This window comes from Stenella coeruleoalba, assembly GCF_951394435.1.
Source record: "Stenella coeruleoalba genome assembly, chromosome: 10".
Classification (NCBI taxonomy): Eukaryota; Metazoa; Chordata; class Mammalia; order Artiodactyla; family Delphinidae; genus Stenella; species Stenella coeruleoalba.
Window position 1 is genome coordinate 43,889,234 of NC_137156.1, and position 22,886 is coordinate 43,912,119.

The following is a 22,886-nucleotide window of genomic DNA, read 5'->3' on the forward strand; positions in this document are numbered from 1 at the left end:
AAGGGCTACCTAGTCCAGGTAGGAGACAATTATTGGATGGACACTTGGATAAAAAAAACATAATACTGATTCTCCTCTTTCTTCTCCTTTATTTAAAAAGGTACATACATTCAACTGTTAAATATACAGGTCTTTGGAATCATATAGAAAGCATGTAGATGACTAACTGAATTTCTCTCTTCATTTCCATCTGTATGTTTTTGGCCTCACATAGATAATTAATCTCCTCAAAACTCTCTATTAAATGCTGGAATTTCTTAATGGCCACATAGAGAAGAATGAGGCTTCCATTCAAGTGGCTGGAGGAAAATCCTAAGTGTGGGGTCAAGGCAATCCAAGGGCTACAAGAGTGCCAGGGATGCTGACTTAAGGAAGGGAAGTTTTCACATGGAAGAGGCTTGAACATGTTCGAGTATCAGTGGGAAGGGCTCTGCAGTTGCATATACAGGGGAGTAAGCGACAGGAAGGGCTAGAGGCTTCAACAGAGGGAACACAGTCTGCAAGAGTCATTTTGGAAAGGAGACAGGGAGTTGTTCCACACAGGGTAGTGTGGAACAGAAGACCAGGTAAGGTCGCTGGTCATGAATTCCTAATGCTTCCAATCTGCCTGTTCCAGGATTCTCTTCAGCAACACCCTGGATATTATGGAGCAGGAATGCAGAGCCTGAGACTGTGTGTGGTCTGTCCAGAGGTGGCACAAGCCAGAAGGAAGAAAAGCAAGGGGTGGGTGTATAGGCAGAGTTGGATTCAGGTTTTGTGGAGTCTGAAGTTATACTATTTTGGAAATGTTCTTTAAGAAGAGAATACATAAGGACTTCCCTGGGAGCGCAGTGGTTAAGAATCCACCTGCCAATTCAGGGGACACGGGTTCGATCCCTGGTCCAGGAAGATCCCACATGCCACGGAGCACCTAAGCCCGTACACCACAACTACTGAGCCTGCGCTCTAGAGCCCATGAGCCACAACTACTGAGCCTGCGTGCTGCAGCTACTGAAGCCCGCATGCCTAGAGCCCGTGCTCTGCAACAAGAGAAGCCACTGCAATGAGAAGCCCGTGCACCGCAATGAAAAATAGCCCCTGCTCGCTGCAACTAGAGAAAGCCCGTGTGCGGCAACAAAGACCCAACACAGCCAAAAAATAAATAAATAAATAAATAAAAATTAAAAAAAATAATAAAAACCGTAAACTGATTTTTAAAAAAGGGATATATAGTTGTGAATACAAATTAATAACAGAGCCTTAGAAGGGTCCCATGCCAGCGAAGGACTGCAAAATTTCAGCTTCATAAAGATGCAAACTGTTATACATAGGATGGATAAACAACAAGGTCCTACTGTATAGCACAGGGAACTATATTCAATATCCTGTGATAAACCATATGGAAAAGAACATGAAAAAGAATACATATGTATAACTGAGTAACTTTGCTGTATAGCAGAAATTAAATGCAACATTGTAAATCAACTACACTTCAATAAAATTTTTTAAATATTTAATTTTCATTATTTTATAGTATTGATATATCTGCCTCTGTGGGCAATTGTCTTGCTTAATTAATAGATGATGGTATATCTCTCACTGGAAACATCTGCAGTTCAAATGAATACACAAAACAGCAATTGCTTTAGCCAAACCAAAGTTTATCCTGTCAAAAGTTCGATATTCTAACAATCCCATCTTCACTGCTTCAGCACCACATCCCTAAACTTATAAAAATTAACCTTAACAGCAGTGCACAAGAATATGCTATTTCATATACAAATGAGTTTCTGAGTCTAATATAATTTCAAAGACAAGCATTTTGTATTCATTGGTATCAATTAAGAAATAGGAACAGGAAGTAGAAAATGAACTTCAATAAGTAGGTCCTTAATGACTATAATAAATTGCTGTAAAATTGCTCTGGAATAATAGCAACTTGAATCTCAGCAGAAAGAGCTATAGAATCTCAAAGGAACAAAAACATGGAAGCAGTATGTACTCTGATACAAATGCCAAAATACGCAGGAGACAACAAAGGGACACTACCTGAGCAACCAAGGCAAAGTTTGAGTATATGTGCAAAAACCGCCCCAGAATTCTGATAGAAAGTAGAAAGGTTGCTCAATATGTTCTAGTCACATAAAAACAAATCAGGTGTTTTTATTCCCTCAAACTTTGGACACCCATATGATAAGAATCAAATGTTAACTCTGGACAGTAATATGCACTATCTAAGTCCTTAGTGTTAAAATAAAACTATTATCTAAGTGATCTAATAAATGCCTCCCAGTCCATGGTTCTCCTTGGTCTAGTTGTGCAAATGCAAAAAACATTAGGAAAAACAGCCCACTTTTTAAAATAATACACATCATTTTACCATGAACCAGAAAACCAGGCGTATATCTTACTTCTGTTACTTTCTGCGGTGTGATGTTTCCTTCATATGGACAGCCCAGGGCACAGGATACATACCTAAATTTAAAATACAGAGCCATATAAATATGCATCTGGTGGATAAGCCGTTTCCTAATTTCCATTTTATAAAAATGAAGAAATAGCCAAAGAGTCATCAAGAAAATTTATTTTACTCTATTCCTTCATTATTATTCTCAGACCAAACAAAAACAATTGGAAACATTTTCAATTTAACTCACATTTTAGTTTTTCTAATAATTACAATTTGATATACGTTATTGGATGGCAGATGGGAATAAGACAAGTGTTCATCTCGTGAGATTGCTTAAACTATAGCAATACGTGAACATTCAAAGCAGAAAATACCAGTGAAATATATTGTTTTATTTCAATAAGTATATACATTCAACTGTTAAATATCCAGGTCTTTGGAATCATATAGAAAGCATGTAGATGACAAACTGAATTTCTCTCTTCATTTCCATCTGGCTGTTTTGGCCTCACGTAGATACAGTCATTAATCACCCCCAAACTCCCAGAACTGATCACAACCTCAAAGTTCACCTTGTTTATCTCTATGGGTGTACCTAAAAATCATCCCCAACAGAAGAGTGTCTAGTCTATGTTTAAAAGGCTCCAAATAAAGATATTCCATAAGCTTCTTCAACAATTTAATATAAAAAGTCAAGCCTTTCTTGCAAGGATGATGATACATTTCCATCTTAAAGTATGAAACTAGAAAAAAGCCTCTTTTAGCTATTTTCAGCTCAACACCAATCCCATTTTATTAAAGTTTTCTCAGAGATTTTACAACACTTGTATTAAAATAATGCACCATGTGTCTGATCATCAGGAATGAAGCAATTCACATGGGGGAGAGAGGGGTTGTGGGGAAGAAGGCTGGAAACAGTGTTCTTTGAGCCAGAATATGAAAGGCTTTAGATAGCAAGCCCTTGAATACTGTGCCATGGAGCTGAAATTTTGAGATCCCTGAAAATTATTTTGAGACATTCGTATGACAAGATCAGGTTTGTTTTCCAGAAATGCAACTCTTCATAAATTCTGGAAGTGGGTACCAAAGATGGAGGCAAAAACATGAGCAAAGATGATCCCATGTTTCCTTGATTCAATGTATATATATATGTAACTGAATCACTTGGCTGTACAGCAGAAATTAACACAACATTATAAATCAACTATACCTCAATTTAAAAAACAATGCTGTCAATTGGAAGATACACTAATTTCACAACAGGTTTTGGGGTAAAAACATGAAATATAGATTCAATAATTCAATACATATTCATTGATCTTAAAGATATAACCAAATTTCAAAAGTATTAAAATGTGAATAAAAATTGGGTTTTGGAATTAAAATAACTAAGCAGCTCCATAAGCTGGGCAAGCAGTTATGAGGACAGAGAAGGAGAAAAACAGGATAAAGTCAAGTAAAATTTGAAAGCCTATGCTGGACAGGAAACCCATCTCTCTGCTCTTTCAATCACTATAATTTAAGCTTAATATTCAAATGATTTGTATAAATTTACTCAAGATATGCAGAAAAGAAAATGTTCTTATGTGAACATAGTACTGGAGAAGGTGGCAAGGGATGAAAAAGGATTTTCTTTTTTTTTTTAACATCTTTATTGGAGTATAATTGCTTTACAATGGTGTGTTAGTTTTTGCTTTATAACAAAGTGAATCAGTTACACATATACATATGTTTCCATATCTCTTCCCTCTTGCATCTCCCTCCCTCCCACCCTCCCTTTCCCAGCCCTCTAAGTGGTCACAAAGCACCGAGCTGATCTCCCTGTGCTATGTGGCTGCTTCCCACTAGCTATCTATCAATTCAGGTACAATGATGATAATGTGTTGAAAAGAGAAGTACATTTATTCTGAACCCCAAATATCTAGATGTGATTAAAAAGAAAGTCCAAGCTATTCATTTACATGCAATCCCTCTAAATGCAAAAACAAGCAAAAGAAACCCAACAAATGTAAGACAATATAAAACAAACAAACCTCTCTAGCATTCTCTTAACTGAAAAGTAACAACCTGGCTATAGCTGCCCCTTTATGCCATGACCCTAACTCTCTCCATGTGCATTTTCACTCACTAGAGTTTTCCCTCTGAGTCCTTCCCTGGTCTATGGTTGGCCTGGTCTTCATTCTCCATTGCATGTTATCTTCATATGTTCTTCTCCACCCTTCTTTAACCTATTCACATGTGGGGCTACTTTCTGCAAAGTGAATGCAATGGTTCTTAACTGTGCTCATTAACTGTATTTTAACACTCGAAAACAGAGGTTGGCGAGCTAAGTCCCAGAGACCAAATCCTGCTCATGGCTCTTTTGCAAATAAAAAATTTATTGGAACAAAGCCATGCCCATCTGTTTACCTATATTCCATGGATATTTTGCATTATACCAGCAGAATAGTAGTTGCATCAAAGACCATCTGACCCACAAAACCTAAAATATTACTATCTGGCTCTTTACACAAAAAGCTTGCCAACCACTTGTAAAAAGTGAGGGATTTTTGTGAGTGTGAAATGGCCTCCCTCATGATGAGAATAGGCTACCACGTCTGCTTTGACTGGTGGCAGAAGTCAGTTTCTAGACCTCTGCACTTCTCTGACAATCTATTACAATGCTTCTCAATCTTGACTGTACAGAATCACCTAGGGAGCTTAAAAAACAAAACAGACACTGGTGGGTAAGACACACTCCAAACCAATTAAATCAGAAACTCAGGGAATAGAATCTAACCACTAATTATTTTAAAATAATTTTCAAAGTTCCATTAAGCTGCCAAAATTGAAAACCACTCAACTATTAGCAATACTTCCTCACCTGGATTGTTGGATTGACACCCTTATGTAAAAGTGATGTTACACAGCCATGAGAGTATCTAATCTCAGGGATTTCCTCACTGCTACCCCACAGCATCTATCTTTGATTGGACCCACAGCATTCACGACATTTATCCATATTGAATTGGCTGGTGGTTGATTTCTTATAGACCTATTCCAAATAGTTTCTACTCTGCTGAAGCCCTGACCTGCAACCTCTCCATTTCTTTTTTCTTTTCATTCCTTCTTTCTGGCTCAATGTCCATTTTATTGAACTACAGCCTTTAGTAATTTTTTCAGCAAGGATAGACTTTTGCAGACTACTTTGTCAACAAATGGTTTTATTTCACTTTTATCAATGTGTAATAGTTTGGCTAGGTATGGAACTCTAGGTTGACAGCGTTTTTTTTTTTTGCCATTTTGAACATATTATTTCACTATTTCTCACCTCAGTTTTTGCTGATGAGAATTTTTCTAATGATAATTCCTTTATTTTTATAGTAATTTTTTCTCTACTGCTTTAGAATTATGTTTATACCTAATATTCTACATTTTATAATGAGTATGTCAGGACTTGTTATACTTCTTCAATATTAACATTAATACTTTTGTTCTCTTCTAGAAAATCATCAAAGTACTAGTTCATCAAAATATCTATTTTCCCTGTTTTCTCCTTCTGGGAATTCTATTAGGCATTCTCTCTTAATTTCACTTTCAAAATTTCTATTATCTTTCTGTGTTTCATGATTGAAGTTTCCTCAAATTCTACTTCCAGACCACTAATCCTCTCTTCAACTGTAATCTGCTGTTCAATGCAATTATTGTTTTTATTTAACACATGTATTTTTCATTTCCATTTCTTTTCCTTAAATCTTCATTCGTTTTTCCATAAAGACCTGTTCTTTTATTATGTTCTTCCTTTGCCTTTATAAATAGGTTAAGCATTAATTTACAATATCCTTTTCAAATTATTCTATGTCCTTCTTTTCAGTGAAAATTCTCCTGCTTTTTCTTTTTCTTCTGCTTATTTTTCTTAGGATAGTTTGTTTCCTCATGTGGCCTGTAATTTTTACCATTAGTGCCTTTTCATGGTGATTTCAGTTTCTGTAGAAGGTCCTGAAGTGACAGTCCTGAGTTATTTTAATGTCCCTATAAAGGATATTTAATTTCCTTTTTCTCTTGCCTTGCAGACTTTACCAGTTCCCAGGCAAATGCCTACCTTCATTTCTCAATTTGGGTTTCCACAATACTCATATGTCATAAATCCACAACCCATAACACTGGCACGTATTTCAGTGACTTTGCACTGGCAAGGAAGTGCTTCCAGGCTCCAAGAACACTCAGTTCCAAATCCAGTCTTAGAAGAACACCTATCTTTTCCCATATAGATTTTAAAATCCCATTTTCAAGCCACCAGGGATTATATCTGGAATAGATACCCCCGTGTGTTAGTGGCATCAGCCTGCATCCTTACCACACTTTCTTTGATGAAATCTGAGGACTTTCTTTTCTTTTCTGAGCTTGGCTATATGTTTTACAAGTTGTTATATTTATGTGTCTGTAATGGGAACAGAAAAGGGAGTTTCTGTATCAGCTCAGTCCCCTATAGTCTCTCTTCCAGGAACAAATTCCCAATATTCTTATGAACATTACAAATCGATTGCTTGACACATTCACATGGCATATGAAGCTCAATAGATCCAAAATGATGCTCATTCCTGTTTTCCCCACATTTGCCATTAAAAAAAAAAGATACAGTCATTTTCAGCCACTAAATCACTTGAAGGTCAGCTTTGAGAACATGTTCATTAACCAGCATTGGCTGGTTCTTCCCTCCAGGCTCTAGAGCATATGAGCTCTGCCAGCGCCAGCCCACATGGACAGAACAGTACCCAAGCCCCTCCCCAGGATGGTCACAGACGTCACCTAAGTGCCCTCCTTGCCTCTAGTCTCACACCACTCCCTCATTTGCACTCCAATATCTGTTGCCAAAATAATATTCCTAGAGCATATTTTTACACTCTGAAAATCCTTAATGGCTTGCCATTGTCTACTGAATAAACTTGATATTCAAATTCAGCAATTTGTGAAGCCTCATCTTTCTGCCTCTCTTGCATTTCACGGCCTCAAAAGCTCTTATTACAGTAAATATAAACTTCTCCCTCTTATCCAAACATTTCTGGAGATTTCTCTTCACTATGCCTTTGCTCTTTGTAGATTTCCTACCCTGCCTGAGGAGGCCATCATTTCTGATTATGTTTCCACATTTTTACCCATTTTTAATGATTTCACTTTATTGACACCTCCATGAAGGCTTCTACAAATAACTCCAGAGAAATTTAATACAGTCTTAATTTGAACTTTCATAGGATTTATCTGCATGTCTCTTAAAGTACTTGGCTTTTTTGACCATATAATAATTATCTCTATACATATTACTTCCCCAGTCTGCTGGGAACTCTTCGAAGTTAGGCTTTTTTTCATTTTCATTATTACACATAGCATCATAAGAGAGCACACTATATAAAACAATATTTCTTGAATGAATTAATGCAAAAATATCTTAGTAAAGATGTCATTTTAACCTTCTGAATAATTTCCTATGAAATTCCTAATCTTTACAATCAACGTATAGCCAGATTCATGTTCTTAACATTCTAAATTCTGTAGTCAGAGATGACAGCACATATTTGGGAGTTCAGACTTGGAACCATGTTTTAAACATTACGTAGGATGACAGGGTAATACAGGAATCACCAACCATATTAAAGCCAATTGCACTAAAATTACAATAAACTCTGGACAGAAATGTGAGTTGTTTTATTTGTGCTTGCTGAGGCCATTTATCAATATTATGCAAAATCATGATAAAAGATAAAACAGAAGCATTCAAGTTTTTAACAACTTTACCTAGCAGAACTGAAACATGAAAAATAACCTACAGTTAGGCCTTACTCAGGTCTACCTTCCCACAATTAGCCCATGTTCCTCAAATCATCCTGACATAAAGGAACCAAAAGATTGAGTAAAAGCCTTCAATAAATATCAGAAACACTTGGAGTGTAGTCAACCACTGCTATCCTCAGAAGAGAAAAACAATGCCAAGGGTGATGAGATGAGATGACATGTAATGTCAATTAAAGGTAATTAAGACATTTAAATATAGGAACAAGTTTGATGAACCCATGAAGAATATATCAACCTACAAACAATATAAAATAGCATTGCATTATTAACAAGCCACTTATAAATAAAGTTGAGAGCCTATCATGCACTTATCTCTGTGGATGATATAAGAAATAATGACCTTCCCTTGGTCTCAAAAAGTAATTCTGCTAAAATTCTCCTTTTGCTCTAAAATGCAAATTTCACGAGAAATGACAAAACACATTCTTTGCTCAAAAGCTGTACATGAAGGCTATTTAGATGTGACTTCACAAACACAACTTACACATATTAACTGTAGCTGGGTATGTGTTATCTGGCAGACAGCCGTGACAGAATAATATGTGAGGCTAAAATAAGTTGAACTCAAACAAAACATATGTACAAAAGAAAATAGTTTTAACAGATGTCTCACTATTAGAGTTTCATGTGCAATATTTTGGTAGATGATGATTTGAATTGCTCTTCCACACCAATGCAAAGGCTTCAGTTTAACAGTAGAAATTGGAAAGAAACTTTGACCAATAAACTGTCCACTTATAGGAAGATGGTGCCATATATGCAAGTGAGTTCCACTGGGACAGATTACCTGATGGAACACATTTGCTTCATCAATGAGAAGCACTGCCTGCCAGTCACTGTGTCTTTAAAACACTAAGCCCTAAACAAGGAGGCTCATTATCTTACTCAAGAAGGCTGCTATTTCTGGATCAGGATCCATAATGACATTTTGCATGAGGCAGGGGAAGGATAGAAAATACATGTTCACACGACCTAGATGGTTTGGCTAACAAACAAGTAGGCTGCTAATTCTTGAAGAAACGTGTTGAGTTACAAATTCTCTCTCCAAGGGAAATCCAGTGAAAGCTGACCATTTTGAGAAAGAACACTGAGCCCTGACTTCACAGCTGTTAGAAATGGTTGCCATTTTAAAGGCTAGAAATTATATAGAGTTAGGCAACCAGTCAAAAATAACTAAGCACAGGAAGAATTTCCTAACATTGAGGGTCTTTCCTCAAAGAAATTGGTCACTGATATAAATGATACAGAATTTTATTTTATTTTTATTTTATTCAGAAGCATTTAAAAACTGATTGGGTTTTCATTGGTTTTGTATAAGAAGAAAGTAGGTGATGAAGGTGACAGTAGGTGAAGAGCTATATAAAATATGCACCTTAGACTCATTATGGTTCTATGAAACCCTGGTTCCTTGTCTCCTCCAAAATATCTATTAATATTAATCACATTGCAATATTAATCATATTGTAAAACATTATCGCATCCTAAAACTGTCTTTGTTTTTCCATACCTAAATGTTATCTGTGGCTGTCTATATTAGTTTAATCGCTAATTTGCTTTTTATTCTTCCTTCTCATTATTTTGTATGTCTACTTTTTCTGGGAATTTGAGAATAAATTCAGCATTGACAGTTCATGGTGAAATATTTTTGCAATTTGTATTTTTTTTAACAGTGGGTGAATAATTTTGTTTGGCTCCTAAAAATGTTATCAGTTGACTTCTTTCAACATTCAGTAGGCTCAGACTTTCAGGAAGTTAATCATGGATCAGATCATTCTAGGCCATTTTATAGAAGAGGCCTAAGATGTTATCATGTAAAAGCACATTGCTTTGATATGCACACCTGCTGACTTTGTGAATTTATAACATGTTTATAAGCATCTAATAATGAAATGAATAAGGCACCTTAGAGATAGTTTCCTTTCTAAATTAATATTTTCACAAGAAGAGTGAGCATGTGATTCTTGTGACGTCATTAAAGAGAAGCTGAAACTCACTTCAAACAAAAAGGAATAAAACCTGAATGCCTGAATTGGGGAATTGGGATTGACATGTATACACTGATGTGTATAAAATTGATGACTAATAAGGACCTGCTGTATAAAAAAATAAATAAACTTAAATTTAAAAATTAAACAACAAAAAAAGAAGAAAAAAAAATCTGAATGCCTTATATGATAGATGAGAACACTACTTCATATCAGAGGGATTTCAATTTTAAACAGATTTTGACAAACCAAGGGATAATTCTTTCAATAAATGCCATTGATAAAAGGAAAGAAAGTGATTAAATTTATAACAGGCTTCTATTTTTCTCTGTCTTTTTAATGTTTTAAAAATTAAACAAATAAGAGAAAAATAACCTACATTTTTTAAACATATGTGAAATACACATTAAAGAATGAAGTCCAAATTGTAGACATTTCATTGCTCTCTAACATACACTGTATGTGCAGCAGTAGTTAGCTGACTCTGCATTTTATGTCAACGATCTGGCACCATGTCTTTCCCCAATGTGTCCCATATGTTACATAAAGTTCAGAGCATGTATAAAAACGTGTACATAGGCATATGTATGTGTGTGTTTCTGGGAGGGGAGGAAACAAACAATAGCCTTCATAATTTTAATAAAAGCTGCTATTTAGAACATATGAAACTTTACTGTTTTTATAGAAGCTTAAATGGCTTTAGTGAGCCTTTATAAAATGTGTCCTGCCTCATGGCCTTTAAATCTGACAGCAGCTGGCGATATACATTTTCTCGGTGATGGTCCATGTTGATGCAGCTGTTGCCATAGTAACACTGGCTGGAGCATCTACTTCAGGTTCAACTAGTTGAGCATGGCTCTTTCCCTTAAATGAGTACCAATGACCTATGACTTTTAATAATGAGTACCTACAATCTAGATTGCCAGTGAAAATAAAATCTAATTTAAACTCTGTAAAAGTTTGGGAGAGAAGATAATTTTCAACTGCACAAATAGTGAACTCATATCCATCCATCCGAAGGCATAGTTCTAAAAATGACTAGTGTTTCAGAAAATCGAGGGCTTGTTCTCCAAAGGAAGGAATTCTGCGTTGGAAAACATACATCTGTCTACAGTATAACTACAATAAGTCTCTGATGTACTTTCACTGATTTCGTTTGGCTGTGGGTGAGTTCTCGTCCGTCTGCACTTCTGTACTCTTCTTATCAAAGCCTGAAAAACTTCTTAGGTTGTAGCATGGTTAGAAGTTTCTTTATTGATAGGACAATATTAAATGTTCAGCAATCAGTATTAAAGGGGAGTTAGGGTTTCTATTAGCCTTATTAAGTTACCTATTCTATTTTATAAAAACTAAAATGATAAAATTTGTTATTATATAATTTTTTCACATCCATCTTTCAACATTTAAAAAAAAAACACTTCCCATTTGAAGCATAAGCTTACATGTACCTGACTTCTTAGAGTTTTGTGTTTTTTCAACTTTCCAATGTGAATTACTTTACTCCACATTTAAACATAAATTGAAATAGAAGAACAGCATCTTCATTTTTTTCCTTTCCTTTAGAGGGAAGAGAGACAAAGCAACTTATGTATGCTTGAATTTAGAAACTTAAAGGACATCTCTCCTTTTTGATGGTGGTTATGTAATTTTTGCCTTAAGAACAGACATCTTTTATTTTCTGTCTATGGAAATACATTATCTTGGTTTTTAAACTTTCTTGCACGCCCTCTGAATGTTATGTATGCATGTCAGTTACAAAAAATATCTTTATATATTTAAAAAGTCATGTTGGAAATTTATTAAGGAGAAAGGAAAAATAAGTTAAAAAAAAAGGAAGCAAACCAACAAGATAGCTAACTATGGTGTAATCTAATTCTACTTGCTCTCCAAATGACCTTGGTTGAATTCCAATCCTTTTCTAATCCAGTCACTCCAAATTGGATCCACTTGTCTTTCTTATTAATGACTGAATCTTTCTTGCCACTATGAACTTTGCTTACTTCAACCATAGGGAATACAACCAGCATCTAAGCCCAGTGACAGCACTCAGCCTTCTGTTACAAACACTATGCATTTTAATTTATGAAGATGATACGGCATGTTTATCATATCTCCATAATTATAAAAATAGAAAATTAGCTAATGTCTGAGAAACAACTTCTTTCTTAAGTAAAGCGAATTTATTATACATTTCACAGACATGGGCCTGAGTATAGAGCCTGTTTGCACTAGATGCTCCCCTGCTGTCCTGGAAGCAGACAAGAACCAAACCAGTTTCCTCTCTCTTCTTCTTCCCCAAATAATTTTGCTTTGGGGGTCACACAGAGAAAACCTGGAAGTCAGCTGTTAAGGGGAGGCTGAATGGGTGGAATGATGGGCCCAGCGCCCCAGTGCAGTTCTCAATTTTACATTTTACATAATCTATTGAATTTCTGTACAATATATTCTTTGAAGAAAAAGCATGGTTCTTTAAAAAATTTAAAAATTTGGAAACCACATTAGATGATTCCTTTCCAAATGCTACTATGAGTTCATAACAATCTATCCGTTTACACTAGGCTGAGATCCAAAAATGGCTGCATTTGGATAATTTGGAATTAATAAAATGAGTAACAATGTCAGTTGCGATGTTGGTCCCTCTGACCTCAAATGCATGACAACATAAGGGCTAGATACGCCCTCATAAATTATCAGCTGATATTAATGAGGTAGTTATAGTAATAAGTATATAATCATGGCCCTGATCACATAAGATCAGGGTATAAATAAGATACCCTATGTATATTATTATATGTCATAAAACAATGTCTAGATAGTTCATAAAGAGCTTTAACAGTTGATGTTAATGAACTAAATAGAATTTGTGGGATTTCATAAGTACCCTCGTGTTGGAATATTCATGTGTCTTGCAGACTTAACGACCTCCTCAAACTTCTCCATACTTTCTTCAATAGCACAGTTAATATTCTTCTTGCTAAAGGGTTCAGAGGCAGCACCAAAAACGGAGATCTCAGTGGCTCCAGCAGCAACCTGAAAAATACAAATCAAAGGCCAAAGCTAGTAATTCCAAAAACATAAACAAGAGCAGCAGAAGCAATGTTAACTACTCTATAAAAGAATACTTGAATTCTTTAACATTCTGCTTAAAATTTTAAATTAGATTTTTCTCAACTTGCTGCATACGCACTTTTGAAATGTAAAAATATTTTATGATAGCACAATAATTCCACAAACTACAACACTCATAAATCACAGAATATACAATGATGCTGTTCCAATTTAATTTTGCCTTTCCTAAAAGTTATCCTCAGCAATATTTTAACCGTAATTATGGAAAATACTAGCACCACAATGAAATCTCTTGATATCTATGGAAAACTTTATTTTTACTTAATTATTAAAATTGAGGCTAGTAAATGCTTTCTGTTTTTCTTCTCTTCTTACCATCCAACAGAAAAATATTTTTCCAAGTCATCATTTAGATTTTGCTCCAAATTTTCTCCCTATCTCTTAACCTCACTTCCACTGTTTCATACCTTGACTGTGACAACCAAACTCTTGCGTGTCTTAAGACCTTAATCCTCTTGCAAGTCTTCAAATCCAAAATGTCGACCTAATCAATTCTCCCTTTTGCCCCTTTGGCCATCTTCTCTCCTCCCTCCAGGCTTCCCAGTGCTTGTTTTCAACGTCAAGCCTCCTAGTTTTCCAGCTGGATTTTTAAGACTTTCTATTAATATATCTGTACCACTGTGCCTAGATTCTCCTTTCTCTATGATACCCTATTAATACATTAAGAAAAAAATTCTGTCATCTCTCCTCCAACATTTTTTTAAAAATACTGGTTTCCACTCTTCCATCCAAGATAAATTTTTAACCTTTAAAATTAAAATTTTGTGGATAAACAAGTTCCTACTGTATAGCACAGGGAGCTATATTCAGTATCTTATGATAAACCATAATGGAAAAGAATATTAAAAAAGAACGTGTATATATATATATATATATATATATATATATATAACTGAATCACTTGGCTGTACAGCAGAAATTAACACAACATTGTAAATCAACTATACTTCACTTAAAAATTTTTTTTTAATTTAACTAAATTAAAGTACTATTTATTGAACACCTACTATATGCTGGTGTTGTACTTTGCATGCCCTATTTCTAATCCACAAACAATTTTGTAAATGAAGTATTATTATGGTGATTTTACAGATGAGAAAACTGTGGCTCAAAGAGGCTAAAACACTAAGAGGAGGTCCCAAGGCTAGTAAAAGTTCTGGGGCCATGTTTCAAACACAGGCTTGCCTGACTCCCAAGCCAAAGTTTCTCCTATTACTTTCTATGCTACCCTGAGGGTGTACTCTCATATTTTTCTCAGGATGGTTACATTCCCTACTTCTTTAGGACCGGATGACAGCAATATTTATAATTTCTTAAAATGTCTCTGTCTTTCTTTACAATGTGATAAAATTTGTATTAATTCAAATAAAAGTGGTTTCACAAGATACATTAATAGGTGATACACCAACTAGTGCCCACAATTTCAACTTCATGCAACCCAGTCACAAATACAAAAATGAAAAATATCCATTAATACCAAAATTAGCTGCTGCTCAACTTTTACAATAAAGCCATGTAAGCTTAACACCCCAAGCCTTTACTTAAAACTACACTGATTCTTCTAGTATGTGAAATTACGAAAGCTTCTCGGCATATAAATTCCCAAGGCACATAGGATTGGAAGAAACAAACCGGAAGACAAATAAGGAAAGTTGGTAGAGGCAATTCCAAAGACAGTGATTAGCACCATGTAGAGGGCAGGAACAACAGCAACCTCAGAAAAAGTAACAAAAATAATTATCCACTACAATAATATTAATAATCATAATATCGTATTGGGAAATCTTTGTTATATTTTGTATTCCTTGCTTAAGTGGGGAGCACAAAATATACTTTCAAAAGAATTTCATCAAAATGGGTAATTGTATTTCTATGTTTTAATTCTTGAATGGTTAGACTGGAAGAGCCATTATGTGGAGCATTTTAGTCCCCAAAATGCCACAAGGTCACTGATCTCCATGTACCTGTATTACGGGTATTAGTGATAGTATTTATGCAGGATAACGAGGGAGTCATATCACACCAATTTAACTTCGAAAAGATCTTTACAACAAGAAGCATATCAGTTTTAGAAAGATTAGTAGCACACTTACAGCACGGTGGAAACCCTGAAGATTAGGAGTAAGGACAGGATATCGAATTCCTGGATATTGACGAATGCCCTTCATCACTTCAGTGTGATCTGCCATCTTAAATACATAATAGTTATATAGAGATATGGGACTTGGAATATTCTATCAATCATGTTTTTAGTTTTTCAGGAGGTTATAATAATACAGGCAATTATATTCTATCAATTCATGTTTGAAATAGCAAAACCATGCCAGATAAGTAGTTCTCAATGTCATAAATACATAATAACCAGATCTGGGTGTAACGTCCTCACATAACAGGATCTGTTTAAGTGACTGATTACAGACAGTCAGGAATTCTGAACTCCGGTGTTTTCACTTGACTGATCTTTATTCTCTTCCTTTCATTTTATGGTCAAGACTCCAATACCCCTGATAGTGGGAAGAGTTTGAAAGGCCATAGGCTGTGCATTTACCTTCCACATGAAAATTTTACGTCCAAATAATTTTTAACATATGAAATTTTACAATATTTAGTAAAGTGTAAATTACACATATCCATTAGAAGAATTTAACAAGTTTGAGACCTTAGTATATTATTGGTTTTAGTTAGTAACAGTCATACTGCTTTACGTAGTTCTATCCTTGAGTTACTATTTGTTCTTATAACGTGAACAAATAAATACAATGGAGCACACAGCAGGAAACTTATCCTACAAAGACTTCATTTTGTATATTTTCTATGACTCTATTAAAAAAAAGCCAACTTTGAATTAAAATATCAAATTTACCAGTTTGCTACGAAGTCTATAATTTAGCCTCCTAGAGCAATAACTGATGATCAAATCCCATAATCATCACATAGAGAAATTACCATTGACATAACCATGAGCTTTGCATATTGAAGAATAATAAATTATGGCATGAACAATAAATATAAGGAATAATATATAAACAATGAAAAGTATACAAAATGAACATGGAGAAAGCTGTAAAAACATGCACCAAACCAAACTTTGTATCTTCAGTATGGGAACGGTTGAGGGAAGACTTGTTTTTTCTCTATATACCTTGACTTGTTAAAATAAGCATGTATTGTTTTTAATTTAAAAGGAAATAAAAGTAAATTAGAGTATAAATGCTTTTATTAGCATAGCTACACATTTTTTTTAATGTGAAATGTTACAATATTTACTCTTACTGGTCCATTAGTCTTATTGACTCTGAGTTAAATGCCCGTAGAATTCAATTTAATACTTTCAATGATTGTTCTTTGGAATAATTAAATGAATTTTTAAATACATTTTAAATTTAAAATTAAATACTTAAGATGCAAAAAAGCACTTCCCACTGACTGCCATCATGCCTTATTGACATTTAAGCCTTCATGTTTCATTCAATCCAAACACATTTAATTGTGTCTAAAATGTGATTCTTGTTCACTTATTTCTTAGAGATCACAGCCACCATTGCCCACCCCATAGCTGCATCCTTCACAAAGACCATCCACCACAGACATCTACGATGCATAAAAGCCAAAGCTTATTTTATTCTAAGCCTATTTCACTTTAACCCAGAGGTTTATTGAACATCAATTGTGTCCAAAGCCCTATGCTAGGCCCTGTGGGAAATATAAACACTGGAAAGTAACGTCCTTGCACTGAGCAATTTGCAATATAGTTGGGGAGATCAAAGAGATGCACTAGGAAAGTTAACAATTCAAAAAAATATACTGGTTGTGAACAAGAGCACAGTTTATAAGAGCTCAGAATGGGGAAAGGTTGGCAGGGCCTCTACTAATCTAGGAACGTTTAAAAGAGTATATGGGATAAGAACTACAGTCCCTAATATGACATAATGACATTTTTTTGAAATGGCCACAGCAGTATTTCCAATCCCACATGTTCTTCCAAAACCTCACCGATCTCCATCAAGAAGTGGATGCTATTTATCATCCACTTGAACCTAGACAGGCTTGTGACTGCTCCAACCAATAGAGCACAGCAAAAATAATGCCATGTGAATGATGAGGCTAGCTTATGAAAAAGGATAGAGCTTCTATATGGCTTTCTCCTTGGGGGGAGCCACCATGGGAAAGTCAGCTGATCTGCTCTGAGAAAAACTAGCTCCTGCAGAGCAGCCACAGGAAAAGGCCCACATGGAGAGTCCCACGTGAAGAGGAGGTGAGCCCCCCACCAACAGTCAACACTAATCCTAATCCTAAACTTAACCGTAACCGTAACCCTAACCCTAACCCTTAAACTTGTGATTGAAGGAGCTCCAGGTGATTCAGCCTGAGGCCCCAGACTCTGTGTACCAGAGACAACTTTGCTCCTGTACCCTGTTCAAATTCTGACCCTAAGATTTGATGAGCATGTCAAATGTTTACTGACACCACTAAATTCTCAGATAATTCATTACAAAGCCATAAAGGCTGAAACACTGAAAAATCAATAGGGTTGGAAAAGAGGAAGAGGTGGGTGTAGCAGTAGGAATACACTATCCAGCTAGAAAAGATTATTGGTAAACAATCAAGAAATAGATTATAAATTAAGACAGGGGGCCACACACTTTGATGTGTCTTGAGTTAGGTTCACATTATTCTAAAAATTCAGGATTTATTGTGAAGACAATAGACAGCCACGAAGAGTGGGTGCTGAATTAGCAAGGGAAGACTGGGATAGATGCAGTATTTTAGAACGATTAACTTGGGAGAGGTGCAGAGGGCAGTCAAGAGAAAAGAGAGGCAATTCTCAGGCAATGATGAGGATGCAGCTTGTGACAAGTTCCACTGCACTGAAATGGCACTGGGAATGGAAGTACCAGAGAAAAATTAATAGGACACAGTGGCTGGTAGTATAAGGAAGGTGACTTTACTCAAAAATGTAATCCTCACTCTTTTATAACTTCTTTTAAAAATAGTCAACCTTTGTGCAGATTTCAACATAGTTCTTGATTATATATCCAGTTTGTGTCTGAGGCTAGAGTGTGAGCTCTGTCCCTCTGTCTCTGTCTCTCTGTGTCTCTCTCTCACACACATATATATGCAAACATGCACTCACAAATTATCATAAAAAATTTAGAGCACTTATTCCTAATTTCAATCAGAAAGACAAGTAAAGTTACTGCTAGTTTTAGGACATTGTAATGAAATCTAAAACACTCTTACTAGAGAATAATGTTCATTGATATTACTAATACTTATGTCTAACTAAACACAGTATGTTTATTTATGAGACATTTACATTAACATGATAACAGAAATCAATAAAGAGTGCTTCTCAAACCAATATGCAGTTAGAGAATAAGGTGTGGCAGTGCATCACAGCATGAAGGAGACAAGACAAATTTTAATCTTCAAGAAATATAGGCCATATTAATCTGTAAGCGACTATTTCACTCTATATGTAGGTTAACAAAAATCTTGAATCATTATGTAGAAATTTATGTAATTAAACTGTGACTTAATAGATATTTCAATCAGCAGAACTAGAAAATAAGCAGAGATGACAGTAACCAAATTCCCAGGTCATGAAAGCTAAACTTTGATAATCATTGAAATTAATGAAATTATGATAAATACATTAATTAGAATCCAACAAATCAGAACATTTTCCTTTTTAAAAACAGCCACACGATAATGAGGTCATTTAAGACATAATAGTATTCTGGCTAAATTTGGTCAATAAAGACAATTATGTAAAGAGCTTTAGGAAATCATGATAGGATATAATTTTATTACAGTGAATAAAGTAGAGCAGGTTTCAATTAAAGGTATAAAATCCTTGTTTTACTTTATTTTTTTACTCAGAGAGTTTATATTATACTTCAATCTGATGTTATTTTAATGTCTAAAGTCTAACTATTAGTCAAACAATAATAGAACTATTCCTTTACAGTACTATTTTGACATCTTAACAAAATCTTTCTACATCTGGTTTGAATTAACATATTTTTAAGATTTTGCTGTAACTTTTCATTTAAGATCATAAAAATTCCCATTATTTGGTTAGTAACAGGATTTGCCATCATCTGGCCATGGTGTGGGAATGGCCATACCTACCTAGCCAATCAAACAGGCTATACCATGGTGAATTAATTGTTCTAGGTATCCAAATTTTGATATGGATTCAAATAGTCACAATAATTGTGCAATAATTTGCAAGCATCTTAAAGATATGCAAAGCATCACAAAAATTAGAATGTAATTTTTAGAGCTTTTATTTAGAGGTTTTATTTTACTTGCTACTAACTCTATCATGGGGTGATTATATTTGGACACTCCACATTACACATATTTAGACATTTTACTAATACTTTGTCATTATCTGAATATAATAATCTCTCCTAAATATTTATGCTTTCAATGTGTTCTCCAGACAACAGCAGTGGCTAAAATATAGTTTAAGCATTGTTAAATGCTCATCCAAATTCCCTGAGATTATTGGAATTTCAAAATAATGCATATGAATATATATTTTACAAATAGACTATAAAATTTGTCATTGGTGGATACAAAAGCTAATTTTAAAATATCGTGAGACCTTAAAAATGGACTTTTTAAATGCCCTTCAATGTTTGAATATTGACTCATTTCAACATTTTATACACTTACAATATATCTAACATTATGGCATTAAAAAATGATGCAGAGGCAGTCCATATACATGTAATACACAGGCTAGTGGTGGGAAATGTGTGTGTATGTGTGTGTGTGTACATACCAAAAATACAAAATAATACAAATGCCATGTGATCTGAAGTTCTATGAAGCAGGTAAGGAAGTATTTTTCTTGGCAACCTGAAGTAGAATAATGACAAATATTTAAGCTAACCCTTATCTAGGCCAAATGTAAATAACTCAGGGGCATGTTTTTTAAAGGAGCAAAATATTCATAGAGTTTAATGGAGTAAGACTATGCATAAAGTATGAAATTATTAAAAAATAGTCATAAAGCACAACTATTCATATATTATATATGCAAATATAATTTCTATGATAAATTATACTCTAGTATACTATAAAAGGAAAGGGTTTAATAAGCCCAAACTTAAAACATAATTGTTTATTAAAATTCTTCTGATAATTATGGAGATATTCTATAGAAATTAATTTTTAAATTCATACCCTTCTTTCATTTTCAAGTCCAATGAAATGAAAAGTAAAAGTATCTATACCCTTTACCTCTCTTCTGAATAACAGTTGATAGAGAAAACAAAATATTCATTGAGTAAATTTTGTTCAGTTCCAACTGAATATATGTTGTGTGAGACGTTCATTTAGAATCTAATCACTGATGAACATTTTTTTTCCTTTTCCCAGAACAAGTATAATTACAAAGATATCACATTGTACAGGTCACTAAGTTCCAGAAGTGCATTTACCATATTTTTTTTTATGTGAAAGTCTCACACACGTGTATGACACATAAAACTTTTTCCTTTATGATTTTAACTCAGTAAGAGTGATTAAATAAGGAGAATGCAAACTTCCTGAGAGGAGTTGAGTTGTTTTGCATCACCACAGAAATTATTCAATACATCATGGTGGCTCTGGTGAGGCAACTGTATTGTGTGATGGAGTAGAATTACTCAGAGTTGAAGTTAGCACTGTTTTTAAATGGCAAATGTGTTTAGAGTAGAATCTAAAATCCAGGTAAGATACTCCATCTTTTTTTTTTTTTTTTTTTTTTTTTTGCGGTACGCGGGCCTCTCACTGTTGTTGCCTCTCCCGTTGCGGAGCACAGGCTCCAGACGCGCAGGCTCAGCGGCCATGGCTCACGGGCTCAGCCGCTCCGCGGCATGTGGGATCTTCCCGGGCCGGGACACGAACCCGTGTCCCCTGCATCGGCAGGCGGACTCTCAACCACTGCGCCACCAGGGAAGCCCTCTTCAAACATTTTTAACCACCCAATGAGAGGGACAGTTTCTGTAGAAGAAGAAGTAGACAGAGATGGAAAGGATGAGGAGAATCACCCAGTGAGTGGGGGAGAAGGTACGGGACCCTGTCTGACTGTAAAGCACACTCTCTAATTCCTCTTTGTTAAGCACATCCTCCATATTGTCTAAATATCTTCAAAAATCTCTAACTTTTGTAAATTTTACTGAAACACATGACCAGGTGAGCATATTGCTAGGGCCCCATCCAGGGTCTTGGGAGGAAACTATACAAATATTTTGTGGTTATTTTTCTGTCTGTATCGTATATTGAGGTTCTAAATAAAGTTTCATCCAGGGTGAAAAAAGTTCCATTGATCAAAGAAAAATAATAACATTTCGGAGACTCCAAGCCTGGTTGAAATTTCCTACCTCGCTCTTAGTCATATCATCAAGATAGTTAAGAATCTCTCTGAAATAAAGATCTATGGTGTCTATAGTATTTCTTTTCCTTACCATTTGAGTTCAGTTTGGCATGTCTTATTCTTGGTATATCCATAATATTTCTGGGTATATGTATTTTTATAAAGTCTCTGCTAAATAAACCATCTTAAATTTTGCCAGGAAATAGATTTATCCTCATGGACCTATAACCCTCACTAATACACTGTGTTGAATAATTTTTTAAAAATATATTTGAAGGATTTTTTTACCCCACCATCACCCAGGACAGCATTCAGATCTCTTCAAAATGAGCAGACAATATCAGAAAGTGTTTGCATACTATCTCCACTGGCTAGATGATATCTCATTTATGGTAATACTTTTCCTTATGCAGCAGGAAGGATGGATACAGGACGTGTTATTTCTTCAACACATGCCACAGATTACTATACAAATGTAACTAATGTGGTTTCAGAACCTATAACTCAAAACTCAATTTGAGCAGTAACTCCTCTTAAAGGTACACATTCGTAAATTCAGCCATGAGAAAAAAAATGGGACTAAGCACCCTTCCTGACAGCCATAAGTGAAAACGCTCTACCCAGCCATGAATAGCTTATAGCCTGGGTACTCCAACCCTGTCTCATTCACAGACTCTTTCCACAAACCCCATATATCTTAGCCTCAGTAGCACAGAGGAAATCTTGGTCTGCTTGACGAAGTAAGACAGTTTTAATAAATCACAGTCTTACAATAATAAACACAGGAAATCTCTGGAAAATTGAACATCTAGTTGTTTTTTTTTTTTCTACCCAGTACCCTGTCTTGGCTGCCACTGCTAAAATGGTCTGACACCATACTCACAAAACTTCTTAAGTCCAGAAGCCTAAAAACTAATTTGGGCTGTGTATAATTTCCTGTGCTTCCTTATTCAACATTACCTTTGTATTCTAAGGGCCTCTGTACCGCCCTCTATTGGAAGGAATGTGCAGGCTTCTCAGGAGTGACCCAAGCAAGCAGCATACATGACCCACACTCTTTTACTGTGAAACCTGCAAGCCATTTTCATCATAATCTATTAATGTCTACAAATATTCATTTTTAAATTATAAAATAAACACAATCTACCCAATGGATTTGTGGGTTATACACTAGGAGACT

General features: G+C 35.1%; 1 protein-coding gene across 2 annotated transcripts in view; it reads right to left on the bottom strand.

The window, feature by feature from the left end:
- HMGCLL1 (3-hydroxy-3-methylglutaryl-CoA lyase like 1) overlaps positions 1-22,886 on the bottom strand; it is an 86,702-nt gene that overhangs the window by 53,468 nt on the left and 10,348 nt on the right. For both annotated transcript variants that reach the window (XM_079934079.1, XM_079934080.1), the window contains 3 exons: positions 15,426-15,521; positions 13,085-13,233; positions 2,391-2,454 (listed from right to left, as the gene is read on the bottom strand). In XM_079934079.1, the coding sequence (XP_079790205.1) occupies positions 2,391-2,454; positions 13,085-13,233; positions 15,426-15,521 (309 nt within the window). The remainder of the gene's footprint in view (positions 1-2,390; positions 2,455-13,084; positions 13,234-15,425; positions 15,522-22,886) is intronic.